The sequence below is a fragment of the Elephantulus edwardii genome, unplaced genomic scaffold (genome assembly GCF_000299155.1).
Source record: "Elephantulus edwardii isolate Elephantulus edwardi_28Jun2011 unplaced genomic scaffold, EleEdw1.0 scaffold00090, whole genome shotgun sequence".
In the NCBI taxonomy this organism is placed as follows: Eukaryota; Metazoa; Chordata; class Mammalia; order Macroscelidea; family Macroscelididae; genus Elephantulus; species Elephantulus edwardii.
The window spans coordinates 7,977,163-7,989,974 of record NW_006399840.1 but is presented as its reverse complement, the minus strand read 5'-3'; the positions used below and the strand labels follow the sequence as shown (position 1 = coordinate 7,989,974).

Here is a 12,812-nt window from a genome sequence, read left to right as displayed (position 1 = left end):
AGCAAAATTTATTTTCTCAAGGTGTAGCACTAACTACTTAAATTCTGGGCTCTGGCTCGATGGAAGGCTCTCTTTGTTGTCTCTGGAAGAAAATGCCCCTTGGTGACTATGGACCTAGTATTCTCTGATTATATGGCGGTCACTATATTCTACACATTTTTGCCTCTTCTTTGCTTCTCTGTGTCAAATCGCTTTCTAAAATAAGCAAACAAATGATTAATAATCTAATTAACATATACAGAAAATGATTCTCAATAAAATTGCATCAACTTTTGGGGAGACACAATTCAATTCATAACATTGTCAAAGCACAGAGCCACAATATTCAAAGTTAGAAAAACAGGATACATCATTGATCCATTGAAATATTGTGTTCCTCCTTTCCAGGGAAGAAAGCAGAGGAAATAAATTTGAGAATGACAGCTTAGAGGCTAATAATGATGGTTATTTCTTATAGGTGGATCAGACAAAAGTCAGTTTCTTCATTAATGGCATGGAAAAGGATAACAGAGCTTTGGATGTGAGAACTCTAACTGGTTCAATTACGAATTTTGCCTCTGGCACTATACGAGTAGGACAGAGCATAAATGGTAAGATTCTAACTTTATAATATTTATTTTATTAAATATAATTATATAAAACTCCTATCATCGTATTTTAAAATTTTCAGGGCCTTCATAATAATAATAATAACTTCTCTAGCACAATCAATTTTTTAAAGCAAGAGCTATATATAATGCTGTAGGAATTATTAAGTAGAATTGACAGGATCAGGGATTAAGAATTATTGGTCACCCATGTAGTAAACTATATCTGTGGTGTGCTCTGGGAATGTTATTAGGAGGGGTCAGTCTCTGGAAAAGGACATCATGCTTAGACAAAAAAGGGTCCGTGAAAGAGGAAGATGCTTAAAGAGATGAACATAAAGTGTGACCGCAACAATTGGCTTAATTAAGCGCAGCACAGATTGTGAGATGACACAGCATCAGGCAGTTTCATTCTGCTATACGTAAGGCGACTAGGAGTCAAAGCCCACTCCACAGCATTTAACATCAACAGCAACAACAACGGTGTCCATACTTTTCCACCCTAAAAGGTGGTATATTATTGCAAATGATCTTATAAATTATATCCCGACAAAAAGTAGAAATAAAAATGAGAGTTCTTCAAAGGAAGCTTTGAATCAGTCCATTCTAGTTTGACCCCCACTGAGAATTTACAGTTCTGTCCCAGATACTGAAACAGAATCTACATTTTAATAAAATCCCTAGCTGTGCATAAAAATCACGTGGAGCAAATCTGCTCTACCCTTGTGTTTATTTTTCTATGAATAGAGTGCGTAAGCAGCACAGTTAGTGCAGTGGCTAAGGACTTGGCTGATACCCACAAGCCAGTGGCTGAATCCCACGAGTGGCTCTACAGGAGAAAGGTGGGGGCATCCGCTTTGCGAAAATGGCAACTTTGGAAGTCCCATGGGACAATTTTAGTAAAAAAGTTTTTATGAGTCAGAATATATGTTATGAAAATTGTTTTTATAGGGAGTATGTGAAATACCATGTATACAGAGCATGCTATGTTTTACAGTGTTGAGTCAGAACTGACTTGGACCAGACCCCCTAGGGGGTTTTTCAGAGGCTATAAATTACACAGGAGGAGATTATGGATTTTCTCATTTGGAGCAGCTGGTGGATTTGAACCACATGTTTTTGGATTGGCAGCAAATTCCTTTCCACTAAGCCACAAGTGCTCCCTAGTATGTAGCAGATGCTGTTGCTGTTAGCTATAATTGAGTTGAGTACAACTCATAATGACCCTATGAACTATAGACCTGAATCCTGTCCTATCCTGTGTCACCTCCATCATCTCTAACACGCTTACACCCATTGTTGCAGTCCCTGTGACAATCCTTCTGGCTGAGGGTCTTCTTCTCTTTCACTGACCCTCCATCTTCCCGAGCACGACGCCCCTTTTCAATGAATAGCTTTATCTAGTGACATTTGTACCATCTTTGCCTCCAAGAAACACTCAGACTGCACTTTTCTCAAGGCTTATATTTTTATTCTTTTGGCAGTCCATGGGATATTCAGTCCTCCTCTCCTTGTCATATCATAAATGTCTAGTAAGGACCAGCTATTATGAACCTGTTGTTGTTGTTGTTATGTGCCATCGAGTCATTTCCGACTCATAGCGACCCTATGCACAACAGCTCTAAACCCTGCTCTATCCTGCACCAACCACACTGCCTCTGACACACCCATCCCGATTACCCCAGTCACTGAATCAATCCACCTCATAGAGGGTCTTCCCCTCCTGCAATTATGAACCTATTTATCTTTTTATTTTGGCGAGGAGAATTTTATAAAGACTGCTTCAGGTTATGCTTCATATTATTAACCTCTTTGAAGATACTTCTTTTCATTATGAAAGAGAAATTATCTTCTCATAACATTGTTGTAGAGCTCAAAAAAAGACGTGTGTATAAAAGGTTGTATTATTTTGTTTATACTCTAAGTTCAAGCTAAAATTTTATGTTGTTATTTTTTGTTATGTACTATTGAGTGGGGACCAACTAATAGCTGACCTTCCAGTGGGTTTAGAAGTAGCAACATAGCATGAGAGGAGGTTGTCTCTCTTTATTTTGCAGAGTGGAGCCTTTGGGTTGGGAGCTCAACTCCCAAACACTAAACCACTAGTTATTTGTTTTGTTAAGTACCATCAAGTTCAGTCCAATTCATAGCTGACCCTTCGTTAGGTTTTCAGAGGCAGTAAATTGCTTTGGGGAGATTACTCATCTTTCTCCCATGTAGCAATTGGTGAAATCAAAGCTTGTGTCTTCAGCCTGGAAGCAGGGCTCCATACCACTAAGCTACCGGAGTTCCCTAAAATTACATTAAGAAGCCATATTTCTAAATATGCATACTTTTAGAAACTTGGTTTGAGTAATTAATATATTGAAGACTTTTATAAAGTATTCTGCATGCAGATTTTTTTTTGGTAGCACATTAAATCTTGTGAGCCTCATTTCAACATTTAATTCCCATTAGTACTTCTGAAAGTGTTTTATTGCACCAAATGTTGCTCAATGTATTCAATAGTGCCATAAATTTGTCTACTATGCACTGTGGGGTTCACATGACTTGCTTTTATTCTACCTCAATATGCTAAGTTTTGAATTAATGCTTTCAAAGGACTGATGGTAATATTTGTTTTTAGATTGTGTGAGAATAAATTTGACTTGTGATTAGGAGACACATATTTGAAAAAGAATTTATGTCAAATATTATTGAATTCTTTTTATAATTTTTCTTCTGTTAGCTTCTGAGCATCTGAGGACTAGAAGAGGAAAAGGATGTTTTAAAATGATTTTTTTTAATCTTTATCAATTTATAGGTACAGTTGTACCTACTGTATCTTTTCTCTAATTAGAGATGGCATGTAGACTGGCTCATTACTTCTGCCTAATGAGCCAGGCTCCATGCCACCTCTCTAATCAGAATAAAGATAGGTACAGAATGTTCCTGTGGACTTATTATAAATCATTTTCTTTCTTTCACTTGCCCTTTTTTTAATAAAAAAATCAAGTCACTGTCCATACTTTTGTCTATATCCAAGACGGTTTCATTCAGAAGAAGTAATTGTGCAGGAGATTATCAAGAACAGAATTAAAGGTGCTCTCATGCAGTGCCAGACCGGCTGTCCCTGCTTTGGAACAGACAGGGACTCAAACATTGGCATATCAAGTAAGGGCCTGCAGCACTTCAAGATGTGGCTCTCCTTTCTTTCTCTGGTTAATCTTAACTTGCTTCCACATTTCTTTTTCAAGGAAGAAACTAGATGTGTGTTGGCTCAATGCAGTTTTTATCACTAACTTGCACAACTTCTAGAAAAATGTTTTGCCAAAAATACTTTCTGTTCCTGCAAGCTTTGTTTTTGCTGCCTCTAAGAAATCAATCAGTGGACTAAATGAACCTCCTTTCCTGAACCTTTATGTATGTATATTAATGGGATAATCGAATTTATTCAGGCTGATTTTTAAATGTATTAACAGAAACTTCTTGTTGGTGTTGTTAATTGCATTCATATCAATCAGTACGTACGTATCAGCTGCCTTTAAAATGCTGTTTATCACTATAGATTAATTTCAATGAATGCTTCAAATTTGCATAAGAAGTTAAGGGAGTTAGGATAACAGGTATATACCAATGAGGAGTCACTACTGTTACTGTGATAAACATACTACACTAAGTTTCTAAATTTTCAATTTGAAATTTAAGAACCATTTTAATCAAGACTTTCTTTATCAGTGCTGTTTCTGAGTTCATTATCAACAGAGTTCTAAGTTCTTTTAAAAAAGATATATGTGCATTCAATCATGTACCATTTTCTTAAAAGAGTCATTGGTTGCTAATGACATTTAAATATTTGTAGTCTATGAAGGCCAATAGATACTGGGGAAAGAATACTAAAGAATATTAAAGAATTTAATACTTTAGATGTATATATGACAAAATGTTATTCAGAATGTTAATGGGATTAATCTCCATGAATGGTATTTTAAGTATTATTAGCTTTCAAAGTAGTTTTTGGCATTATACATAGTCCTACCCAACTAAAAACATATGTTATAAAAAAAACAACAATGTTTTAATTATGACTTTCTAATGTTGAACTATCACTGGATTCCTGGTATATATCATACTTAATTATAATATCTGACTCTTCAAATATGTTGTTGGGTGTTTTCAAATATGTTGTTGTATTTTGTTTATGATTTTAGCATCTAAAGGATGAATAGAGAAACACCATTTGATAAAATGCAACACCCTTTCTTAATGAATTTTCCTAAAGAAAATTGGTTAAATTCTTCGCTATGATTCAGAATATATGTATAAGATGCCAACAACCAATGTTACTGTCATTGTTGTTATGTACTGTACAGTAGGGACTGACCCATAGTTGACCCTCTGGTGGGTTTTGAGAAGCATTTAATCTCATGGGACAAGACTGCCCATTCTCTTTTTTTTTTTTTTTAAGACTGCCCATTCTCTTGCAGAATAACTGGTGGCCACAAACCACGTGCCTTTGGGATTGCAGCACAACTTCTTGGCCAAAAACTGAGTGTTTCCCAGCTGGAATTGGAAAAAAGATAAATGTATCTGCTTTCACCACTTCTATTGAATATTGTGTTGGAATTACTGACCAGAGTGATAAAACAAGAAAAAGGAAATAAAATCTATCCAGATTAGAAAAGAAAAACAAATATTCTCTACTGACAGATAATATGATTCTATACACAGAAAATTCCAGAAGTCCATGAAAAACAAACAAAGAAACCAAACACAACAACTTCTAGAGCTAACAGAGGAAGTTAGCAGACTTTCAAAGTAAAAAAAAAACAAAAACCCAAAACCTCAACAGTCAGTTAGGTTTCTATACACCAAAAATGAGAGCTATGAAAGGGAAAGGAAATTTGGGGAGGGGGTGGGAAGGAAATATCATTTACTATAGCATTTAAGAAAATAAAACATATAGGAATAAACATACCAAAAATATGAAGGATTTATAAAAGCATAAAACACCTCTGAATGAGGTTAAAGAAGACTTCCATAAATGGAAAATGTTCCATGTTGAAGGATGGAAGACTTACTAACATATCAGTTCTCCCTAAAAGAGATCCACAGATTTAACACAATCTTGATAAAAAGTTCAACAGGCTTCTTTACAAGATAGGGACGAAGCCATAGGTTGGTGCACAGTGGGGTGAGTGGAGGGAAAGCAGGAAGGAAATGGGATGGATCTGGGTGAAAAGACAAGCTAATGATGGCCAATGTCTAAAGGTGATTAATTTTACAAAACATAATGCATGAGGACAACAGTATGAAACACAATGTGAATGAAGAATAGTGTAAAACGTATACAAACTTTGTAAGCAAACCAATAAAAAACAAAACCAAACCCCTTTAATGAAAAAAAAAAGAATAAACACCATTCTTCAGATTTATATGTAATGTCAGGTGATCCCAAAAAGCTAAAGCAATGCTGAGAAGAAAATGTCCCATGTGTGGCTATAGTAGTCAAAACAGATTGCCACAAGTAAAACGTTGACACACAGGTCACTGGAAAAGAAGCAGGAAACTAAGTTCACATATATATTATTTACTGACTTTGCCTGGAGGCCTAAGCTTATTCAATGCAGCTAGGAAACTGTTCTTTAACCAGCATTTGTTGGTTAAATTGGATTAATGTGTTCAGAAAAATGCAACAGGATCCATACCTCAGTCACAGATAAAACCAAATGAAACCGAGTTAATAATTTAAACATGCAAACTAAGACTATGTAATTACTGGAGGACAAAAGTAGAGAGAATGCTTTTAGGCTTATATTTTAACAAGAGGTTTTTAAATATATTAGTTTACTGTTTTGTTGTTATGTGCCATCAAGTCACTTGCAACTCATAGCAACCCAATGTACAGTAGCTGTAAACCTTACTGTATCCTGAGCCAACCTTACCGCCTCTGACACAGCTACCCACATTAACCCAGTAACTGAGTCAATTTATCTCATTGAGGATCTTACTGTCCCTCCATCCTCCCAAGCATGATGTCCCTCTCCAAGGCCTGGTTCCTCCTTACAACATTTCCAAGTTATGTCAAATGGAACCTCAGAATTCTTGCCTCCATAAAGCAGCCTGGTTTCACACTCTCTAGGACTAACCTGTTTGTTCTCCTAGAAGTGCATGATATGTATATTCAGAACTCTTCTCCAGAACCATAGCTCAAAGACATCAATTCTCCTTCTATCATTCCTTGTCATTGTGCACTTTCTGATGAGTAGCAAGCAATGCCCTAGATCAGGCACACCTTAGTCTCTAGACTGACATCATTGCTCTTCAGTATTCTGGAGATATTCCTGACAGCAGCCTTTCCAAATGCAATTTGTCTTTCGATTTTCTGGGTACTTGTACCAACAATGTTGATAGTGGAGTCAAACAAATTATAGTACCAATTGGCCCATTGGTAAGAATCTTTGTTTTCTTGATTTGTTTTCAGTTGATATCGAAGGCTGCAAGTATTTCAGTTCTTCCTCAGTTTAGCAAGTTATGTTTTGTCATCTACATAACATACATTGTTGATGAGTCTTCTTCCTCTAATCCTGATGCCAGATTTCTCCTCATAGATCCCAATTTCCCGGATGATCTTTCTGCATGTTTGAAAAGATTGAAAAGATATGGAGATAGGACATATTTCTGAGGTACACCATTCCCAATTTTGAGCCATGTAGTGGCTCATTGATTTATTCTGATGACTACCTCTTGCTAAGTATAGGTTTTGCATAAGTACAATCAAGTGTTCTGGGATTCCCATTCTTCTCAGAGTTAGCCAGTTTGTTATGCAGAAAGTGTAAAAAATACGATAAAGAGAAAAGTAATTTGTTTTATTGAAAGACTTTATAAAAAAGTTAAATCACAAGCTGCTTACTTGGACAATATCGTCAAAACCATACAAATGACAAGAAACTAATAACTGAAAACATAAATAAAACAAGAGAGATGCAAACCAAAACCACAATGAGATACCACCCCAGTAACAGTGGCAAAGTTTAGTAGGATAGCAATTAATAAATGTTGGAGAAAATATGGTGAGATAGAAACTTACACTCTGTTGGTTGGATTGTAAAATGATATAACGACTCTGGACGGCTGTTTGGCATTTCCTCGGAAAGCTGAACATAGAAATTCTAAATGACCTAGTTATTTCACTGCTTCAGATTTGTTGTTGTTGTTGTTAAGTGCGGTCGAGTTGCAGGCGACTCATAGTGACCCTATGAAGGAGAGTCCTTGACGCTTGGGTGCCTTTCATCCTCTCCTCAGGTTCATAGGGTTTCCAGAAGCAAGGTATTATGGAAGTGGATGCCACTCCTCCTTCCAAGCTTCAGATATAATCCAAGAAAATGAGAATTGAGGCACAAATGAAGATTTGTACACCAATGTTCATAGCAGTGTTATTCACCATTGCAAGAACATGGAAATGCCCAAATGTCCAACCACAATTGAATGGATAGAGAATTTATAGTACATTCACACAATGGAATACTATGCAGCATGCACAAGCAATGATTTTTTAAATCACTACCTATATTAGGAGGGACTGGATATCATTAGGCTAAGTGAACTAAGTCACAGAAGAACAGATACTATATAAGACCATTATTATAGAACATCTATGAGGATCCAAGGGGGAGGGAGGATGGGAACAGAGGAGTAAGGTTGAGTGGGTGACGGTTAATCATATGGTTGCCCAATTTGATGGATGGTGGGATGGGTGGGTAAAGGAAATGGGAAAGATCCAATGTGAAAGACAATGTATATGACTTTTTAAGTAAAGCAGTATAAAATAAAAATTTTGCTTAAAACAATCCACAAAACTTTGATAGCTTAACAACAAAAATACAAATATTCCATTCATTAAATGGGCAAAGAACTTACATAAACATTTTATCAAAAAAGACATTTAAAGGACTAAGAAACACATAAAAAGATCTTTGGTATCATCAGCCATTAGAGAGATGCAAATAAAACCCACAATTAGGTAATTTTTTTTTCTTCCACTAAGAAGACCTTCAATAAGATGGATTGACCCATAGCTACAACATTGGTTTAAAACGTAATAATGATTAAAATAATTCATTCTGTTCTATTTTACATACTATCACTATGAGTTGAAATGGACTCAACAGAGTTTAATAACAGGATAGCTGTGATTTAAAAAAAAAACAAACAAACACAAAACCCCAAAACACAACATAGTAAATTTTGGCTAGGATATGGGGAAATTGGAACCGATATTTATTGTTAGTGGGAATGAAAATTGGCACAGTTATTGTGAATAGTGTAGTGGTTCCTAAAAAAAAAAATTACATAATTTTACCAGAGACAATAAGAGAAGGGGAGGAGAATAATCATTAGTAAATAGAAAATGGACATGTATTAGATGAGTGAAGGGAAAGGTAATATATAATAAAAGAATAGTCAGTATAATATTCCTAAATAAAACAAAGATACGGAGAGATTAATAAGAAATTTAAAACAAGACACAACCAAAAATGAAAAAAACAAACCCCCCAAAAGATATATATACAAAAGACATGTGCAAAAAAGAAGAAATAAAAAAAAAAAGACTTATTCGCAAATGTTCATTGTAGCACTGCTCCCAGTCATCAAAGTTGGGAATAATATAAATTTCTGTGATCCAATGAATGGGCAATAGAATACTACTCAGTAGGAGAGAAATAAAGTTTTGACACATGCTAAAATACTACTGAAACTGGAAGATAGTCCAAATGCAATGAGCAAATCATAATAGGACAAATACTGTATTACTTTGTATTACTTCAGTTATAAAAAGACAAATAGAAAACAAAATTTCTCAGAGGTTACAGGCCAAAGAGGGGGGAAAGATAGGGAGATTAGTAGAAAATTTTATGTTTACTAGACATAGAATAGAGTGTCTCATGAATCTCAATGTCAGCTGGATGTATGCGGCCTCTTGCATTTTGAAGAGAGGCAAGTATGGAACGCTGGGCGCTTGTGGCTTTCTCTTTGCCAGAAACAGCCTCTTAAGTGTCTATAAATAATATTTATACTTTATATATGATGTTTAAATTTCTTGCGTATGTTATTTCCTTACTTAGATTAAATTTCGTATTGCCATAGGAATGTCTGCTGTTAGGGACCTCTCTAAAGTACTCAGGAGCAACTGTGTGTCTCTGGAGATTAAGGTGCATCTGGTACAGGTCATGGTCTTTGCAATCACTTGTTATGCATCAGAGAGGTGGACAATGACCAGGGAGGATAGAAGGAGAATTGATGCTTTTGAGCTTTGGTGTTGGAGAAGAGTGCTGAGGGTGCCATGGACTGCTAAGAAAACAAACAGATTCATACTTAAGAGGGTTAAACCAGGCTGCTCCTTGGAGGCAAAGATTCTGAGGCTTCATCTGACATACTTTGGTCATGTTGTAAGGAGGGATCGGTCCTTGGAGAGGGACATCACGCGTGGGAGGGTGGAGGGCAGGTGCAGGGAGATGGATTGATTTGGTGACTGGGCTATGATGAGTGTGTCAGAGACAGTGTGATTGGCACAGGACAGAGCGGAGTTTAGGGCTGTTGTACATAGGGTCACTATGAGTTGCAAGCGACTCGATGGCACATAACAACAATCCTTATTATCACTTGTTATCTCATACTTGCTTCTCACCTGCTAATATGACCTTGAGAAAACTACAGCATTAATAATTAGACCTAACTAGGATTGTCACACCTTAGATTCATGCCTATACACTTCAACAAAATGAAATTGTTGACAAGGAAGACCATAAAGATGTTTACTTGAGTTTTATTGATTTTGCAAAGGCATTTGATTTTATAGATCATAACAAATTATGGCTAACATTGAAAAAATCGGAATCCCAGAACATTTAATTGTATTCACATGACACTTATACCTAAACCAACAATCTGTTGTCCAAACACAACAAGGGAACATAGCCTGGTTTAAAATCAGCAAAGATGTGTGTCAGGGTTGTTACCTTTCTCCATTCCTATTCAAACTGAATTTTAAACAAATCATGTGAGAAGGTGGACTATATGAAGAAGTATGTAGCAACAGGTTTAGAGGAAGATTTATCAACAACTTGTTGCGCAGATGATATAACTTTGCCTGCTGGAAGTAAGAGGACTTGAAAGGCTTGCAGCAGCAGATCAAATATAGATTTCAATGTGGATTACATCTCAACACCCAGACTACAAAAATCCTCACCACTAGACCAGTATACAGCATGATGAAAAATGGAGGAAAAAATTGAAGTTGTCAATGATTTCATTTTACTTGGATCCACAATCAACACTGAGTACAAGAGAAGTAATTAAAGCATGTTTCAGATTGTAAAAATCTGCTCTTATGGACCTCTTCAATGTGCCAGAGAGCAAGGATTTCAGTTTGAAAATTAAGATGCACCTTATCCAAGCCATGGTCTTTTCAAATAGTTGCTGTGCATCTGAAAATTGGACTATGAAAAAGGCAAACAGGAAAAAAAGTGATGCCTTTGAGACGCAGTGTTGTAAAAGAAAACTGAATATCCTCCGGAGTGACAAAAGAACAAACAAGTCTGTGTTGGAGGAAGTACAATCAGGGTCCTCCTTAGAGGCAAAGATGGTTAAAGTTTGTATCATATATTTTAAAACAATGAATGCAAAGGATGCATGGCTGATGAAAGATAGGGTGTGCTCAAGAGTTCTACATGAAATTCAATGCATATTTTGGGTAAATAAATGAATAGATGAACATGGATACTAGTACTTTCAACTTAAATAACATTTTTCACTAAAATTTTTGTTGGCATTGTGATTAAGAGAAATGTAAGAATTAATGATGATTTCAAAATAGGAGGGAGAGAAAAGGAGAAGAGGAAAATAGGCCAGGAGAGAAGGGAGAGAATGAATTTAAAAAGGAGTGCACTAACTATTTTAGCTAGTACAGGAATATCTAAATAGAAAGGCAGAAAGAGTCAAGAGTCTTTGGTTTAAGAGTGAACAATGAATGTAAACTAGAGAGCTCTGGTGGCCTAGAGGTGAGAAACTGCATTGTAATCCCAAAGGCATGCAGTTCAAGTCCACCAGCTACTCTGAGGGACGAGGATGGGCAATCTCCTCCCCTGTGATTAAACTGTCTCTGTAAACTGCAAGAGGGTCAGCTATGGGTCACTTCTGACTCAATAGTACGCCACCACAACAAGATAAACTAGTAGTCTCTGAGTGGCAAATACTACAATTAATAAGATGTAGGTTCAACTCAGAGGTGCAAGTCAGAGCCTTGAAATTACTATGAAGGAGTTCTACACTGCAGAGAAAAGATCACCATGAGAATCAATGCCCTTGAGTTGTGGTATGTGTGGAAATTACTGAATATAATGTGCATTGTCACAAGAACAAATGGATTTACCTCGGAAGAAGTGTAAACAGAGTTCTACATAGAAATAGGGACGGTATTACATTGTCTTACATACTTTGAGTAGTCAATACTTGGAGAATGACATTATGCTGAGAAAATTACAGGGTCACTGAAAAAGAAAAATACTGCAAACCTGTGGATTGACAAAGTTAGAAACAATGGCTTTAAGCACAGCAGAGTTTGTTAGGATGGTGTACAATCTGGCAGGGTTTCACTAATTTATGCATAAAGTTTCCATGAGTCAGAGGTGATTCACCTAACAATAACTATATTTTATTATCATAAGCTTACATATTTATTGTATATGACTGTATTTTCAACTTTACTGTTTTCCTCTGCAATGATTATTTCCCCTGGATCTTACTTCTTCTGTGGCTCAGAGATAGTTACATTACGTACTTATACTTTACTTTTGGCTTTAACATTAACATTGTAAAACCCCAAAACATGCATTCTAGTATTTTTGGCCTGAAGACCTTATAATAATGAGTACTATAACCTGATAAGTAAATACATAGTAAAGAAAACAAAGAAACTGATGCTCCAATTCTATAGCCATCATATTTGAAAGTTTTAGGTCTCCAATTTTTGTTTTATTAATTATCTTCAGAATAAAATATTCTCTCTAATGTCACACAAAAGTAAATATAGTTCAGGTAATTACTCTTACTCAATTATGTTTTCCGACTCTAGCTCCTCGCACATTTCATTGTAGTATTTTGCTTTGTCATTCCGTGCTGCCTTTTGGAATCTTCTGTTCAGCTCTTTAGTGTCTTGGATTCTTCCTTGTGCTTTGGCTTCTCTAC

At 36.0% G+C, this 12,812-nt stretch overlaps 1 protein-coding gene across 1 annotated transcript in view; it reads left to right on the top strand.

Moving 5' to 3' along the window:
- USH2A (Usher syndrome 2A (autosomal recessive, mild)) overlaps window positions 1-12,812 on the top strand; it is a 1,454,174-nt gene that overhangs the window by 103,209 nt on the left and 1,338,153 nt on the right. Inside the window, exon 3 of the mRNA XM_006890571.1 lies at window positions 458-590. Within this exon, the coding sequence (XP_006890633.1) occupies window positions 458-590 (133 nt within the window). The remainder of the gene's footprint in view (window positions 1-457; window positions 591-12,812) is intronic.